Source organism: Acomys russatus, chromosome 16 (assembly GCF_903995435.1).
Source record: "Acomys russatus chromosome 16, mAcoRus1.1, whole genome shotgun sequence".
In the NCBI taxonomy this organism is placed as follows: Eukaryota; Metazoa; Chordata; class Mammalia; order Rodentia; family Muridae; genus Acomys; species Acomys russatus.
The window spans coordinates 43837172-43854219 of record NC_067152.1 but is presented as its reverse complement, the minus strand read 5'-3'; the positions used below and the strand labels follow the sequence as shown (position 1 = coordinate 43854219).

General features: G+C 53.8%; 1 protein-coding gene across 1 annotated transcript in view; it reads left to right on the top strand.

The window, feature by feature from the left end:
* Positions 1 to 2314: 2314 nt before the first annotated feature.
* Positions 2315 to 17048, top strand: part of Dnah17 (dynein axonemal heavy chain 17) — a 108332-nt gene continuing 93598 nt past the window's right edge. Inside the window, exons 1-13 of the mRNA XM_051159135.1 lie at positions 2315 to 2650; positions 2939 to 3132; positions 4451 to 4643; positions 4821 to 4920; positions 5116 to 5201; positions 5351 to 5476; positions 6026 to 6178; positions 6317 to 6403; positions 8717 to 8884; positions 9128 to 9244; positions 13300 to 13565; positions 14058 to 14253; positions 15757 to 15903. Of these exons, the coding sequence (XP_051015092.1) occupies positions 2315 to 2650; positions 2939 to 3132; positions 4451 to 4643; positions 4821 to 4920; positions 5116 to 5201; positions 5351 to 5476; positions 6026 to 6178; positions 6317 to 6403; positions 8717 to 8884; positions 9128 to 9244; positions 13300 to 13565; positions 14058 to 14253; positions 15757 to 15903 (2169 nt within the window). The remainder of the gene's footprint in view (positions 2651 to 2938; positions 3133 to 4450; positions 4644 to 4820; positions 4921 to 5115; positions 5202 to 5350; positions 5477 to 6025; positions 6179 to 6316; positions 6404 to 8716; positions 8885 to 9127; positions 9245 to 13299; positions 13566 to 14057; positions 14254 to 15756; positions 15904 to 17048) is intronic.

The following is a 17048-nucleotide window of genomic DNA, read 5'->3' as shown; positions in this document are numbered from 1 at the left end:
CATATATATTGGTTTTCTTCAAGACAGGGTTTCTGTGTTATCCATGGCTGTCCTAGACTCGCCTTGTAGACCAGGCTGGCCTCAGACTCAGCGATCCACATGCCTCTGCTTCCCAAGTTCTGGGCTTAAATGCATGTGCCACCACACCCGGCCAAAATATTTTATTAAATATAAAAATATTATATAAGAATTGTTTGAGCTGGGCGTGGTGGCGCACGCCTTTAATCCCAGCACTCGGGAGGCAGAGGCAGGCGGATCGCTGTGAGTTCGAGGCCAGCCTGGTCTACAAAGTGAGTCCAGGATGGCCAAGGCTACACAGAGAAACCCTGTCTCGAAAAACCAAAAAGAAAAAAGAAAAAAAAGAAAAAAAAAAAGAATTGTTTGATCCGGAAGAATAAAAGGTCTTAAGAAAATAGGTGTAAATTCTGTCTGGTAGTCATTCTACAGAGTAAAGCTGGACTTGGCACTCTGTCCTGAGAGGGTAAGCACCTTCTGTTGTCTGCAGGCTCAGAGCCCAGACCTTCCTGCGTCTGAGATCGGTAGGCCAGTCACTTTACACCACTACCTAAGTAGCCAGGAGAAGGTTCTAGAAGCTCCAGGTGCCTTGAGGACACTCCCGAAGTTCTGTGGCAGTTGGAGCCTCTGGGGAACAGAAGCCATTTCCTTTCCTCACTGGGAAAGGACCCACCCACTTTTGACGGACACACACGCTTGTGTGGATCTGGTGAGCAGCCATGAGCCAGCCTAGGGTGTTGAGGAAGAGCTGAGGGGCCTTTGACACACAGGGTAGGGGCTCAGATCCTGGCTGGCAGCACTGTCCCTGTTATATGTGTGGAGCTGGCCATGAGTTCAGGTCAGCAAGCTGGTACCCTCCCTGTAGCTGCCCCTAAGCCAGCCCAGCCTCAAGCCTGCCAATCTGGGGAGCTGGTGGGCCTGAGAAGCATTCCATGGGACAGCATTGTAAACTGCCACCACCTGGCTAGCACTCCAGGAAATGGCACAGCAGATTTGAGATGAGACCAGCTGTGAAACCCCAAATTTTACAAAATCAGTAAACCAGAGGCTGTTCCTTCAACCTCAGTAGTACCATCGGCTTAGCAAGACTTGGAGGAGATGCCCTTAAACGCTCACATTCTAGTGCCTACGGTTAAATAATGACATGGTGCGGGGAGGGGTTAGCGCACCAGAGGCACCCAACAAGCCACATGTGCCCCACACAACATTACAAGGCTCCTTCCATGTGCTGTCACTTCCCTTGTTCAAAGACGAGCCCAAACCAGACAGGTTTGGCTCACAGACCACTCTGAGTCTGTCTGTCTGTCTGTCTGTCTGTCTCTCTCTCTCTCTGTGTTTCTCTGTCTCTGCCTGTCTGTCTGTCTCTCTCTCTCTCTCTCTCTGTTTCTCTGTCTCTGTCTGTCTCTCTGTCTGTCTGTTTGTCTGTCTGTCTGTCTCTCTCTTTGCCCCTTCCTTCTTCCACTCCCTCTCCCCACCCCCTCCCTCTTCCTCTCTCTCACTTTGTATATTGATCTTGCAACCTGTCAGAGAGAAACCTTAGGCTCTAGGAAAGTCCTGGGTCACTGAACACCATACAGCACCTTCTTCTCACTCAGGTGGGGCCCGGCTGAGCACCGACTGTGGTGTGAAATGGCGGCTTGGAGACCCTGCAAGGGATAGCATCTCAGAAGCGTTGGGCCTTGGCTTTGCCCAGGCCAAAGGCTGGGTCTGAGTGCTTCCAATGGGGACTGCAAAAGCAGACACTGTCAATGGCCAGTTCTAGCACAGGCTGAAACCTGCCCACAGAGGAGCTGAGCAGCTGTGTGTGTGTGTGTGTGTGTGTGTGTGTGTGTGTGTGTGTGTGAGAGAGAGAGTGTGAGTGTGTATGTGTGAGAGTGTGTGTGTGAGAGTGTGTGAGAGTGTGTGTATGTGTGTGCATGCACACACACACATACGCAGGTCCACATATACACATGTGGAAGCCAGAGGTGGATGTCTAAATCCTCCCTCTGTTTGCGGCTTTTTTTCCTGACTCACCCCCACACTAATGCAGTCACTTGCTCTTCTCTGTCTTTCCCAGCTTTACTTAATTTTATGGTCACAACAACACAGTTGTGCACTGTTTACCTGCCAGCCTCACACCAGGTGCCCCGCCCTGGCCCAAACACAGATGAAAGCAGTAAGGGTCAGCGAGCCCCTTTCGCTGGTGCACTTGGTTAGGGAGGGAGATGACCGTGGGCTTCTGGAAGCCAGAACCTAGCGGGTCCCGTTGTTTGCTCTGCAGACGGCTGTGGCATAAGGAGTACGTAATAGAACAACCATGCCTGACGCCAGACTCGACTTTCTGGAGAATGTGTCTTCTATTCTCCTCAAGTTCAAGGCAGACAAGTGGGGCAAGCTAATCGGAGCTGAGGAGAACATGGCCCTGCTCACAGAATTCTTTGACAAGATAGATTACTCTGTCCTGGTGTTTACACTCAATGCTGCTGGCATGATCATCCCCTGCCTGGGTTTCCCGGAGTCCCTCAAGTCCAAAGGGGTTTATTTCATCAAGACAAAGCCAGATAACATCACCAAGGATAACTACAAGGAACGCCTCGTCTATGGGGACATCAGCCCCACTCCTGTGGACCAGCTGATTGCTGTAGTGGAAGAGGTAAGCGTGCCTAGGCTGAGGGGCATGAGGAGCTGGAGCCCCAGAGCTTGGGACGGACTTGGAGGGACCGCAAGGCCTTGCTGCTCCAACAGCGTGCACCTCCCAGTGGCCTCACCTGAGGGTTGGTTGGAAATGCAGACTGACGCACTCCAGGTGGTGCAGCAGGAGTGCCACGGTTACAAGGTGTGGGGTGCTGATGGCCAGACACTCAAAGACAGGTAGCTGAGCCATCCCTGCTGAGGAGTCAGCTCCTCAGAACCACAGAGCCACTGTCCTGTCTCCTTCCAGGTCCTCTATTCTCTGCTGAACCAGAGCGAGAACGTGGACGACTGGCCTCAGGTGGTCTCAGAAGATATCGTCAAGCAAGTCCATAGGCTGAAGAACGAGATGTTTGTGATGGGAGGCAAGATCAAGGGGAAAACCCTGCTGCCTATCCCAGAGCACCTGGGCAGCCTGGATGGCACGCTGGAGTCCATGGAGAGGTAGGTGGCAGGTGGCAGCTGGGGCGGGAAGCCGTGTGAGCAGTGACCATGGACTACAAACTGACTCCAGGTGGATTCCATGTCTTTTTTTTTTTGGTTTTTTGAGACAGGGTTTCTCTGTGTAGCCTTGGCTGACCTGGACTCACTTTGTAGACCAGGCTGGTCTCAAACTCACAGGGATCCATCTGCCTCTGCCTCCCAAGTGCTGGGATTAAAGACGTGCGCCACCACGCCCGGCTTGATTCCATGTCTTGACATTCATGAGATGCTCAAGTGTGGGATGGCACATGAGGTGGCACCAAGTCTGCAGCAGTAGAGGGCACAACACAGAGGAGGAGGTGCTGGGGCCCCCCTGGGAATCCCAGCTCCAATCACCCAGCGGTATCTACACCCAGGAGGGGACCCACATGCCTCCAGTCTGTCTCTTCATTTACACACGGGTGAAATTGCTACATGCCTCAAGGGGCAACCACACACGCTGGCTTTAAGATGCTGAAGGACAGTGGAGGGAGCAGTAGGGAATGTTTGACAGGAAGGCGTGAGTCTAGGTACAGAGGCTGTGGCATTCAGAAGCCAAGAAACTTGAGGCATCCTGACCATTGAAACTGCCCTGGCCAGGCAGTGGTGGCGCACGCCTTTAATCGCAGCACTTGGGAGGCAGAAGCAGGAGGATCGCTGTGAGTTTGAGGCCAACCTGGTTTACAAAGCAAGTCCAGGACAGCCAAGGCTACATAGAGAAACCCTGCCTCGAAAAAAAAAAAAAAAAAAAAAAAAAACCCAAACAAACAAACAAACAAACAAACAAACAAAAAAAAAAAAAAAGAAAGAAAGAAAGAAAGAAAAAAGAAAAAAGAAAGAAAAGAAACTGCCCTGGTCTGTGAAACTCTGAAAGCTCACCTGTGTGAACTTGTCTGCACACACCTAAATTTCATCCTGACTGGTCCTCCAGGGACTGTCCACTAAGCCCCCAATATAGTTCGTGCTGTGTGGGGTTTATCCTGGGGTCCCTGACCCCTTGGGCATCTCTGAAAGCCCCCATTCCTCCCAGCTCAGGACATTATTCTCTGGGGATGGAGGGAAATCTTCAGTCTCCCTCGGGCGGTTGAAATGTGCCAGGGACATGAGACCAGCCGTGGTGGTGGTGGTGGCAGTGGCGGTGATAGTGGTGGTGGTGGCAGTGGCTACAGCAGCTCGGCGTTCATTGCTTGCAGGCTGCTGGTGGCGCATAGCGGGAGGGAGTAAGTGGGTTCGCTCCCAATGGTGAGGCAGTCCGTGTTGTGTGGCCACAGAAGCATTGTCCTGACCTTGCACTTGGCAGGATCCCCTCTTCCTTGGACAACTCGCTCCTGCACTCCATCGAGACCATCATAATCGACTGGTCCCATCAAATCCGGGATGTGCTGAGCAAGGATTCAGCTCAGGCCCTGCTCGACGGCCTGCACCCACTGCCCCGTGTGGAGTTTGAGTTCTGGGACGCCCGACTCATGAACCTGAAGTGCATCCACGAGCAGGTAGGGCCTCGCTCCTCCCAACAGCTGAGTCCTCACCTGCCCACTTGGACAGCGGTCAGCTCAGCATTGCCCTCCCAGGATACAGTCTCCTGGCATGTTCCACAGCCCTGTCAGCCTCAGGTCAGGCTGGCCTCACCTGAGGGTTGGACTGAGAGCTGTGGCTCTTTTTGTCCTCAGCTAAACAGGCCCAAGGTAAACAAGATAGTTGAGATCCTGGAAAAAGCCAAAAGCTGCTACTGGCCAGCCCTACAGAATGTCTACATGAACGTCACCCAAGGTGAGCCAGACACCACCCACAGAGCTACTGGACTGCTAAGGGGAGGGCTGTGTGGACTGTCTGTCACTAACCCAGAGGAGTGGTCACCTCCATGATTTCTCAGCCCACTCCTGGGCAAGATCCTGACATCCCTAGAGATGCCCGTTTTTTTCAGTGCCTCGCCCTTCAGCACTGTCCCTTGTCCCCCACGCTCAGGGCTGAAGGAAGCCAATGACATTGTTCTGTACCTGAAGCCCCTACGCATTCTGTTGGAAGAGATGGAGCAGGCCGACTTCACGGTGGTATGCTGACCGGGGAAAGCCAGCGAGGCAGGTGGGAGAGGCGTGCACGTGGCGTTGAAAGGAGCCCTGGGCCACCTGTGGGAAGAGGTAGGTGGGGACACAGCGACACAGGCCAGCCCCTCCAGTGATCTGGGTGCCGTCTCTCCCAGCTGCCCAGCTTCATTGTCAAGGTGCTGAGCACAATCGGCTTCATATGGGCCACCTCGGAGCACTACAACACGCCGTCCAGGGTCATTGTCATCCTTCGGGAGTTCTGCAACCAGATCATCGAGATGGTGACGCCCCTCCCTAGCCTGGTCGTCCCCCCCCCACTACGCCGTCCTTTTTAAGTCTGGGCATTCTCAGGCCCCAAGCTGGAGCCAAGCCTGGGGTGGCTCTCAAACATTTCCCCCCCAGGGTATCTGGCTAGCCACTAAACCCCTCAGGAGCAAGGAGGAGAGGAAGGGGAGGGGGACACTTTACCCTGAGAGCCCCAGCCCTTGGCCAGGTGCTCTGTGGGGCCCTGCGCTGAGCCACCGCCTACAACCCTCAACACACACCCTTCCCCTCCCCTCACAATGCTGTCAGCAGCTGCCAGCCGCTGAAGGACTATAACCTAGGCCACCGAAGCATGCTAGGACCATGCTTGCAGCCTGTCCATACAACCAAGAGAACACTGCGTGCCTTCCATGTCTGGTGACCCTTAGTCCTCTGTAGCCTCAACAAGACACCTGTCCCTGGGGGCGTGGGGATTGGTCCTCTTCCAGGACCCACTGTCCCAGGATCCTGCCTTGGGGCTCATGGAGGATGCCTGTCTTAGGATGCCTGTCTTTTCCTCTTCCTAGACTAGAACGTACCTGAGCCCGGACGAGGTGCTGAAGGGCTTGCAGGGTGAGATAGAGGAGGTCCTGACCGGCATCTCCCTGTCTGTGGGCGTCCTCAAGGAACTCTTCCGCGCCTACGACTTCTGCTGTGAGAACATGAAGCTTTTCTTCAAGGTACCTGTGGTGCCAGTGTCTCCGCAAACTGGGCTGTAGCGGTGCCGCCTCCTCCCCCACAGGTGGGCTGGCCCTGCGGGACTAGCTGAAGCAACTGTGACCCCCACCCCCACCCTCCTCTCCTCTTTCTTCTAAAAGGACAGGCCACCTGTGGCGTGGGAATTCCCTTCATCGCTTGCCTTCTCCCGCATGAATTCCTTCTTCCACCGCGTGCAGACCATTGAGGTAAAATCGAAATTCCATTCCTTTTTTGTCTCCAAGTCCCTCAGAAGAGGCTCCCGGGGCTGGGCGCAGTGTAGAGCGGCTGTCTAGTGTGCATGGAACCTCTTAAGCCTGGACCTCGTCACCTGAGGCAGGGGGAAAATCCACAGTCGTCTCCCAGTTAGGAAATCTCAGTGAATGGCAAACCGTGTCCCCAAGGCACCTGTTGTGCCTACACCCGGCAGCCACTTCTCCCTCCGCTCCACTCCTGTTCACCAGCTCACTCAGTGACCATTGTCAGCAAGCCAGCATCCAAAGGCAGAGCTGATGAACTAAATTAGCAGAAAGGGAGGCTTTGAAACCCTGTGCGTGTGTGCGTGCACGCGTGTGTGTGTGTGTGCGCGCGCGCGTGTGTGTGTGTGTGTGTGTGTGTGTGTGTGTGCGTGCATGCGTGTGAGCAGGTGCGTGCGTGTGAGCAGGTGCATGTGCCTCCGTGCCTGGATAGAGAACAGAAGAATGGAGTGTCCTGCTCTACCGTGGTCTGCCCTACTTAGTCACTTGAGGCAGGGTCTCTCCGAGCTCGGAGCACGGCTGGCGGCCAGCATGCCCTTGTCTGTACCTCATAGTGCAGGGGGTTTCAAACATATGAGGCCTCACCAGGTGGTTTTGTTGTTGTTGGTTTTTTTCATTTGTTTGTTTTTGTTTGGTTGGTTAGTTGGTTTTTCGAGACAGGGTTTCTCTGTGTAGCATTGGCTATCCTAGACTCGATTTGTAAACCAGGCTGGCCGCGAACTCACAGCAATCCAACTGCCTGGCCGTGAACTCACAGCAATCCACCTGCCTCTGCCTCCCGATGCCTGGGATTAAAGGCATGTGTCACCACGCTCGGCTCACCAGGTGTTTTTATGTGTCTGAGCATTTGCCTGCACACATGTGTGTGCACCATGTGCACCAGGTGCCCACAGAGCCAGAAGAGGGTGCAGATCCCCTGGGGCTGCATCAAGGGCTGCTGTGAGCTGCTGTGAGCTGCTGTGTGGGAACTGGGAACCAAAGCCAGGTCCTTTGTAAAGAGCAACAAGTGTTCTCACCCCCTGAGCCATGGGGGGGGGGCCTCCCCCCACATGCCCAGTTCTTATGTAGGTCTGGGGGTTTGAATTGAGGACTTTGTTGTTTGTGCAGCTGAGTCCCCACACCCACCCCACCCTGCCTTGGTTTTTGTCTTATAATCTTCGGCATGAGGATCGGCTTTCAACTTTGTGTGTGTGATCTCAAGCCCTCAGAAAGAGGACAAGCTAGGGATGCGGCTCTTTTGGTAGAGCGCTTGCCTAGCAGACACAGGGCCCAGAGTTTCATCTCGGGCACACAGCTGTAATGCCAGAATTTGGGAAGCAGAGTCAGGAGGATCCGGAGTTCAAAGGTCACCATGAACTATATAGTGAGCCTGAGGCAAGCTTGAGCTACTACATGAGACACTGACTCAAGAAGATGGCGGGGTGGGGGTGGGGGAGGAGGAGGAAGAAGATGGCGGGGTGGGGGTGGGGGAGGAGGAGGAAGAAGATGGCGGGGTGGGGGGGGGGGAGGAGGAGGAAGAAGATGAGGAGGTGGGGATGGGGGGAGGAGGAAGAAGATGGCAAGGTGGGGGGGGGGGAGGAGGAGGAAGAAGATGGTGGGGTGAGGGTGGGGGAGGAGGAGGAAGAAGAAGGCGAAGGAGAGAAGTAACATAAGATGCCCATTGTCCTCAGGAACAACTGGGACGTTATCAGGGAGAGAGGACTATCATGCACATAGCCATCAACCGAGGGGTGGAGTGGGAAGGTCACAACCTTGAAGCGTCTATCTTATGGGAAGGAATTACCATGGTGTAGCCAGGGAAAGCTCGGAGATGGGGGTTCCTCACAGAGGAGCCCCTGGACTGGGTACCAGTATCCACGAGTGCAGGATGCTCCCTGTGGGACAGAGAACCTGAGGCTCAGCCAGGGCATAAGCGACCCCCGGCACCTTTCTAGCACCTTCCAGACCTGAAGGGGTGGAGGTTGGAGGCTTTTTGGCCAGCGTGGGGCCTGGACAAGGTCCCAGGCTTCATTCCTCCTGCTCCCCCTAATGCAGAGGTGCCCCTCCCCCATCCTCTTGCTCCTTGTTCTAGAAATGAGCTGAACTGAATGGGGGCTGAGAAGTATACCTCACACATGCCCCTCGCATGCCTCGTGTGCACCTCACAGTGTCACCCCTGGCTGTGACATCATGGTTCACTAAAGGTCCCTGGACCCTTGACTTCAGCCCTGGGGACAATGGACCAAGCTGACGGTCCTTGCCCCTCCCCACCCAACTCTTGACTAGGACCTTTACAAAACGGCCATTGAATTTCTGAAACTGGAGAAGATTGAGCTGGGGGGCGTGCGGGGCAACATCCTGGGGAACCTGGTGACCCAGATCTACGATGAGGTCTTTGAGCTGATAAAGGTCTTCGCTGAATGCAAATATGACCCTTTGGACCCCGGAGACTCGGTAAGTCAGTGTGCAGGGACCATCACTGGCCCAAGGAGTGGAGTAAGTGATGGGTCGTCACAGAAGCTACGGTCCCTATGCCAATGCACAGGCAGGGTCCCGGGTGGGGTGGGGGATGGCAGATCCACTGAGCTGTGCAGTCAGCCCCATCTTCGCTTCACCTTAAGGTCTCCCCAGCCTGGTGATGGTTAACGGCAGCTGCCTGCTCTGTCTGTCTGTTGACCATGCCTCGTTTCCTTTTAGAGTTTTGATGAGGATTACAGTGACTTTGAGACCAAAATCCAAGACCTGGACCGGAGGCTGGCTACCATCTTCTGCCAAGCCTTTGACGACTGCAGCTCCATTGAGTCATCTGCAAAGGTAGGTGAACACCGTCCCTCCCTGCAGGCCAGCCCCAGAGAAGGATAGCAGGCACATGGAAATGCTGAGCTGGGCCTGGGAGCCTGGATGTCAGCTCATGATAGTGGGGAGCACCCCCAGTGAAGGCAGGCAGGGTGGCCTGGGACACCCCAGGGCAATGGGTGCCTTTCTATTGTCCGGTCTGGGTTTCCTGGGCCTCAGGAAGGTCCCTCACACCGGAGCACCAAGATCTCTCTCTAGCAGAGCTGGATGGACCCCCCCCCCCCCGACCCTTTGGGGTTTTTGTTTTGTTATTGAGTCTGTTTGTTTGTTTACTTTATGTTGGCTCTGTTTCTTAATAATTAAACTTTATTATACAACCCAACTAGCTTAAACAAGAAGGAAAAAATGTTAAAGGGACAAAAGAGTGAACCTTCCGGTATCCATTCCATGGGACGGGTCCTTAGGTGTCTCTCTGGCCCGCGTGCTGGTCCAGCCTGTTCACTGCTCCACTCGCGCTCAAGCCCGGGCTGAACCTGTTGTTCTCTCCTCCCCACCTGCCTGAGTCACATGGGAAGGGTGGTCTCCTTCTCCTGTTGAGGGTCCATTAGAAAAACTATAGCCCAGTTGGGGTTCCCAGGTCTGCTTCCTGAATTCTAGGCCCAGGATGGCTCCACTCAGTCTGTCACAAGGTATTCATGGGGTGCCCCAAGGGTAAAGCCCGCCAAGACTGCTTCCACCTGTGACAAAGCTTAATCTTTACCACAACTTTACATGCAGACCGAAGCCTGGTCCCTCCTCTCCTCCTGGTCCCACCTTCCCACCCTCTTTCTCTTTCCCCCTCCCCTTCTCAGAAAAGGGGAACACCCTCCACCCCCGTATCAACCCACTCCAGCACTTCAACTCTCATCAGGACTGAGTGCATCCTCTTCCACTGAGGCCAGGCTAGGCAGCCCTGCTAGGAGGAAGTGATCCAATAGCAAGCAACAGAGTCCGTGTCAGAAACAGCTTCCATTCCACTTGCTAGAGGACGCCCCCCTCCCCCATGAAGACCAGGCTGCCCATCCGTTACACATGTGTGGGGGGCTTTTTGGCTGGTGCTTCAGTCTCTGTGAGCCCCTGTGGGCCTAGGAGAGTGACTCTATTGGTCTTCTTGTGGGATTCTTGTCCCCTTGGGGTCCTCCTATCCCACACACACACGTCCACAAGGCTCCCTGAGCTCTGTCCCATGTTTGGCTGCAAGTGTCGGCATCTGTTTTGATCCGCTGTTATGTGGAACCTCTCAGAGAGCAGTTATGCTGAGCTCCTGCCTGCAACCACAGCAGAGTATCAGTAATAGTGTCATGGGCTGGTTCGCTCCCGTGGGGCGGGTCTCAGGTTGGGCCAGGCATTGGTTGGACACTCCCTCAATCTCTGCTCTGTCTTTTTCCCTGCACTTCTTGTGGGCAGAGTAAATTTTAGGCCTACGGTTTTGTGGGTGGGTTGGTGTTCTCCTCCCTCCACTAGGAGTCCAGCCTGGCTAGGAGGTGGCCACTTCAGTCTCCATGTCCCCCGCAGCTAGGAGTCTCAGCTAGAGTCACCCCCATATCCTCCCAGGAGCCCTGTCGGAGGCCTCCAGCTTGACTGAGAGACACTCCCCATCAGTTTGCCTTCTCTCTCCCAGCCCTCTCACCTCTGCCCCCACTCTCCCCTCATCTGATCCCCCCACTTTGTTCCCCTCCCCACACTCTCTCCCACCCAGTTCCTTCTCTTCATCCACATCTGCTGGGTGTCAAGAAACTTCCTTTGGGCCCTCCTTTTTTTTTTTTTTTTTTTTTTTGGTTTTTCGAGACAGGGTCTCTCTGTGTAGCCTTGGCCATCCTGGACTCACTTTGTAGACCAGGCTGGCTTTGGGCCCCCTTACTGCTTAGCTTCTTTGGGCCTGTTGTTTTATCAGTGCGGATGCAGAGGCAGTGGGAGCCGCAGCAGTGGTGGCGGCTTAGTTTTGACTTTAGGTGAAGTAGCAAGGAATGCAGATTAGTGCAGTGTCTCCGCAGCTGGGGTCCAATAATGCATACAGTGGCACTTGCTAAAGCAGGAAGGAAACTTCATCTGGTGTTGCAGTGGGGGGAGTGGGGGGGCATGGAGGAGGGTAGCAAACTATCTCCCCCACTGCCATGGCACCACTCCCAATTCAGCCAAGCAAGTGGGGGCAACAGTTAAAGAACAGGTATAGCCAGTGCCTAGAAATGACTAAGTATAGCACGGGGTCTCTGTGTCTTACTAATTCTTTGGGTGTGTCTGTCTGCAAATGGCCCCCACACCACCCCCAGCAGTAGCCCATAGTCAAGCTGACAACCAAGATTAACAATTACATAAGCCTCAGGGGAAACAGACTCAGAAAAAACAGAGAAGTACCTGTTCCACTGACCATACACAACCCCAGTCTCTCAGGCCCCAAAGACGAGGAGCACATAAGAGATGCACTGGATGGAGTCTCCCAGCCCTGAGCATGAGCTAAGCACCCACCTTCATGAGCGATGCCCACATATCTTGGGCTCTGTTTCTGTGAGAGGCAGGTGAGCCATTGAGGGTTAGAGCCTTACTTATTCCAGGATGTTAAAACTGGCCTATCATGGGGCTTCCTCCCTCACGAGAACTCAAGATTTGCTTCTGTACTCTTGTCATCTCCCAAATTCTCACTTTACAGGGATGCTAAGTTAGACCTTTGGAAATCACCTCCTGACATCCCTGTGCGTCCCTGACCTCAGTGGGGCTGCACAGACACTAGGTCTCCCTGTCATTAGCACGTCACACATGACTGGAAAGTTCTAGAGCATTGTTCATGTGACCTCCTCCTTACAGAAAATAAAGGGAGTTTCCTTCCCTAAAACCAGAGGCCAAAATATCTGTAAGGAAAGAGAAGAGAGACTGGAAAAGAACAAAGATGGGGGGAGGTCTTAAGCCCCTTTCCCCAGCTGTCACACGTCATCTCCGGGTGACTGAGGAGGAGCTTCTGCTGTGGTGCCTGGGTTCTGTTTCCTCTGCGGAGCCACACCACTCCATCCTACTTTCAGGGGACAGAAATTTTCCCTTTTCTTCCTCAAGGTCATGCTGTAGTCTTAAAAGGTCACTTTTAGTGGCATTCATAGTTTCCAAACCAAAACCAGAGGCCAGTCTAAGACCCACATAGGCCAGCAAGCACCTGCTAGGGCAATGTAGGAGAGAGAGCCATGTTTCCTATGAACTCCAGACCCCTGGTGATTCAGACATTAGGGAACCCCATGCTATCTCCTCTCTGTGAACAGCCACCTCATTTTGTGTGTGTATATGTGTGTATGCATATGTGTATGTGTATATACAGGTGTGTGTTTATGTGTGCACACTCACATGCATGCATGCCAAGTACCATATTTTTCAAACCATTCAACGCACCTGACCATAAGACGCACCCAGTTTTTAGAGCAGTAAAACAAGAAAAACAGTAAAAGCAGCAAGCGGACCATAAGGCATACCCTAACGCGCCCCCCCCCCCATGCCGCCATACATACACACTTTTGAGGGGAAATTGTATCTTTTTGTTTTATTTTGTTTTTTTTGAGACAGAGTTTCTCTGTGTTAGCCTTGGCTGTCCTGGACTCACTTTGTAGACCAGGCTGGCCTCCAACTCACAGCGATCTGCCTGCCTCTGCCTCCCTGAGTGCTGGGATTAAAGGCATGCGCCACCACTACCCAGTTTGGGAAATTGTGTCTTATGGTCTGAAAAATATGGTATCTTTACCCACTTAGCCATCTCGACAGCCCGAGGATGATTTTTATGAGTGCAGTCATCTTCCCTTGGGTTCTCAGAGCCCCTACACCTATCAGGATGCAGCCCCGGGGCTGGTCCCTCACGGCCGAGTTAGAAACTGCACACATCTCCTTTCTCGTGGGTCCGGAACAAATCCTCCTGAGCCCCGGATTTAGCTGTCTCTGCTGGTTTCCAAGCTGCTGCCTCCACATACTGTGGCATGCGATCACACGGGCTGTCTAACAGCCGCTGCCCACAGAAAGACTCCCCTGGAGCTTCCGATCCAACACGGCCTGTGTCTCCACAGCTCCTGTACATGTGCGGGGGCCTCCTGGAGCGGCCCCTGATCCTGGTGGAGGTGGTGCCCAGGTACTCCGTCATGTTGGAGATGTTCAACACTGAGCTGGACAACGCCAAGCTCATGTACGATGCCCAGATGACGGCCTCCAAAGACGGCCAGATACCGCCCATCCACAAAAACATGTCTCCTGTGGCTGGGCAGCTCAAGTGGAGCCTGGAGCTGCAGGAGAGGCTTGAGGTGTCCATGAAGCACCTGAAACACATTGAGCACCCGTGAGTACCAGGCCAGGCTGGGAAGGGCCCCAGGCAGCCCATGCATCCTTGGCCGCAGGGAGGGAGGCGGGCCACGGCAAGCTCAGGGATGCCATGGGTGTGCACGGATGGAGGCTGTTGCTGGGAAAGGAGGCATTCTTTGGGACCCACTGGGGTCATGCTGGCTTTACTGTAGTCTAGTCTGCCTCAAAAGGAAGCTGTGGGCTCCAAACAGTGCTGTGGCTACTTGGGGCTACTGCAATGTGGCCTCCTAAGGTGTTTGCTTTAGCTCATGGTGCTGTCCTGGCAGACGAAGAACTCAGACATCTACCTTTTATATATGGCCCAACCTCATAGTATATTCACTGCCATCCTGGAAGGAACAGGGAGCTGGTAGAGCCCTGCTTCAGCACCCCCGAGGCCTGGCAGCAGCTGATGGGAGCATTAAAGTCACCCAGAAAGTAACATCGGGGTGAGGCCCGGAACCTCACTGCTCTGCCCAACCCCGACCAGGGTCATGTCCAGCTTGGAGGCCAAACTGGTCTATGATAAATACGACGAGATGATGGAGCTGCTGAAAAGCTACCGGGAGAAGATCTACCAGCAGTGGGTGGAAGGCGTGGACCAGGACTGCCACTTCAACCTGGGGCAGCCACTCATCCAACGGGACCCTTTCTCCAACCTCATCCAAGTCAACTTCAGCAAGGCGGTGGGTCCCTGGCGACGGCGGTGGCAGGGGTGGAGGAGGAGGGTAGGGCGGGGAAGGCACAGTTGGGAGAGGGAGGGGAAAGCTCCGGGCTTACCATGCTGCAGGCTGACTCTGCCACCACCAGTGAGCAGTTGTGGAGGTTGGTGTGTGTGTGTGTGTGTGTGTGTGTGTGTAACAGGCACCTACACCTTTGTTGAGTAAGCGGTTAAGATAAGCAAAATGGTAGTGCTTGAAACATCTTCAAGGCTGGAAGATAGTTCAATAATAGAGTCCTTGCCTGCTACATAAGAGGCCTTTTTGTCCATGATGCTTATGGGGGCGGGGAGAAGGAGAGGGAGAGGACTTTATGATATTCTTTTCTTTACTTTTATGAACTTAATTTGACCAAACCCAGGACCCCACACATACAAGACGCATGCTCCACCCCTGAGCTACAATCCCCAGACCTCTTTGACTTTATTTTGAGACAGGGTCTCACTGAGTTGCCCAGCCTGGCTTATGAATTCATTCTGAATCCTCCTGCCTCAAGAGTTCTGAGAAGCTAGGGTCTTAGGCCTGTAGCACCTTTTTCGAAAGCCTGTCTGCATCTCACACGATCCAAAGAGAAAACACACATTTGAAGATCAAAGTCTCCAAGTGACCCAGAGAGACCGGCCAACTAGCCAGGGTGGCGCACTCCAGGGCTGAACCCGGTGCTCAGCACATACAGCTGAGGCCAGTCCACAGGCCTCCCTCCTGCCCTTGTGGCACTTCCCTGGCAAAAAGGGGGGGCAGGGGGTGGGGCAGAGAGAAGATAACCAGTTAGTACACACAAAGCAAAGACCTCAGGTGCCCCAGGCAAAGGAATGGGGAAAGAGAGTGAAGACAGAGCCACCTCCAGGCTGGGGACCAAGGCAGATGCAATTTTAGGCCTGAGCCAAACCTTGCAGGGCATCACTGAGGCCTTGATGACAATAGCTTTGGGGACAGCAGTGTTGGCAGCCATAGTGATCACCTGGGTCAGACCAGGTGTGAGGGAAGGCAAAAGAAAAGAGGAGGGAGGCTGGGTGGTGGTGGCGCACGCCTTTAATCCCAGTATTTGGGAGGCAAAGGCAGGTGGATCACTGTGAGTTCTGAGTTTCCGTCATGTGCTGCAACAGGACATGCACTTTTCGTATTACAGCAGTCCACACGACCCCATAATCCTTGTAACCCGCATGCATCATCACTCAGTCAGCTGCTTAGCTCTCGAGGCCACCAAAAAAAACAAAACAAAAAAAAACAAAACAAAAAAACAAAAGAAAAAGAAAAAGAAAGAAAGAAAAGAGGGGAGACCCAGGGAAAGCTCCTAAGGAAACCTCTTCACAGTCCAGGATGGGGGAGGTGTGGAGGTAACAGGATGATGGTGTCTTCTGCCCGCGGTGATGGCGTCAAGCTCTCCCCAGCACTGAAAAAAGCCAGGGGCAGCAGGTCTGTGGGCGAGGTCATCTTCTGACAGGTTCCCTGCTCTTCCCTGGCCTTTAGTTGGTGGCAGTCCTGAGAGAGGTCAAGTATTTGAACTTCCAGCAGCAGAAAGAGATCCCAAGCAGCGCAGAGCAGCTCTTCTCGGACAACGAAACCTTCCGGAAGTTTGTGGGCAACCTGGAGCTCATTGTTGGCTGGTACAATGAGGTGAGCCAGTGCCATCCTGGGTAGGGATATTTGCATATTCAAATGTGCCCCTAGCACTCTAGGAAGATGGTGATGACTCAAAGCAGCATCAACCGGAAGCTCCTTCTTTGCCAGGCTCTGGCAGCACTGCCTGGTTCTTTGTAAGGGCTGTGGAAGCTCCCCGGGGTTTGGACTAAGAGCAATGTCACCCTACATCACTTCCGCTACCTCCTTAAGCTGGGGAGGGCCACCTTCTGGAATGGCAAGTCTCCCAGCTGGTGGCGAGAAAGCCGTAGTGAGATGCTGGAGAGAAACCAACACCCTCAGCTTTGTGGTTCCAGAACCCCCGGACTCCCTGATCCTTCTGATCTGGAGGCCTGACACAGCCATCATGCACAGATAAGATTCCCAGGCCTCGAGCCGGGCGTGCTGGCACATGCCTTTAAGCCCAGCACTCAGGAGGCAGATGGATCGCTGTGAGTTCGAGGCCAGCCTGGTCTACAAAGTGAGTCCAGGACAGCCAAGATAACATAGAAAAACCCTGTCTCAAAAAACCAACAAAACAAAACAAAAAGACAGTCCGCTCTGGCAGCAGAGACAGGCTGTAAGTGAACTGTGGGCACGGGGCATAGCAGGCAGCTCATGTGCCCACCCCACTCTCACATTTTACCCATAGACAGGGAAAGGCAGTGTTGTAGCTTAGTCATGTATTAGAGGCTTGGTCTGTGGCGCTGCTAGATGGTACGGCGTTATCAGGACAGGGGCCCTATGGAAGGGAGTTAGGACACTAGTGACACAGAAGACAATTCTGGGGCCACAGGCTCTCTCCCTCTTTGGTTCTCTGATCACCATGAGGTCACCTTTGCTTCATAGTCCCACCCCTACGATGTCTGCCTCACCACAGGGCACCAAAACAATTACACAACCTCAGAATGGAACTTTGGAAACCACAAGCTAAACCTCTAAGTTGATTTTCTCAGGTATATATCTGTTTAGAACAAGTGATCCCAGGTACCGTGGTCCCCCAGCCATAGGCAGTGGGCCAAGCCAGGCACTGGCAGGCTCACCACTTCTGCTGTGACCTAGAGCCACATTCCAAGCAGCCCAGGACAACACAGACCTGTGTCTTCCAGTTCTCTGTTTACCACAGAGGTCAAGGTCCCAGC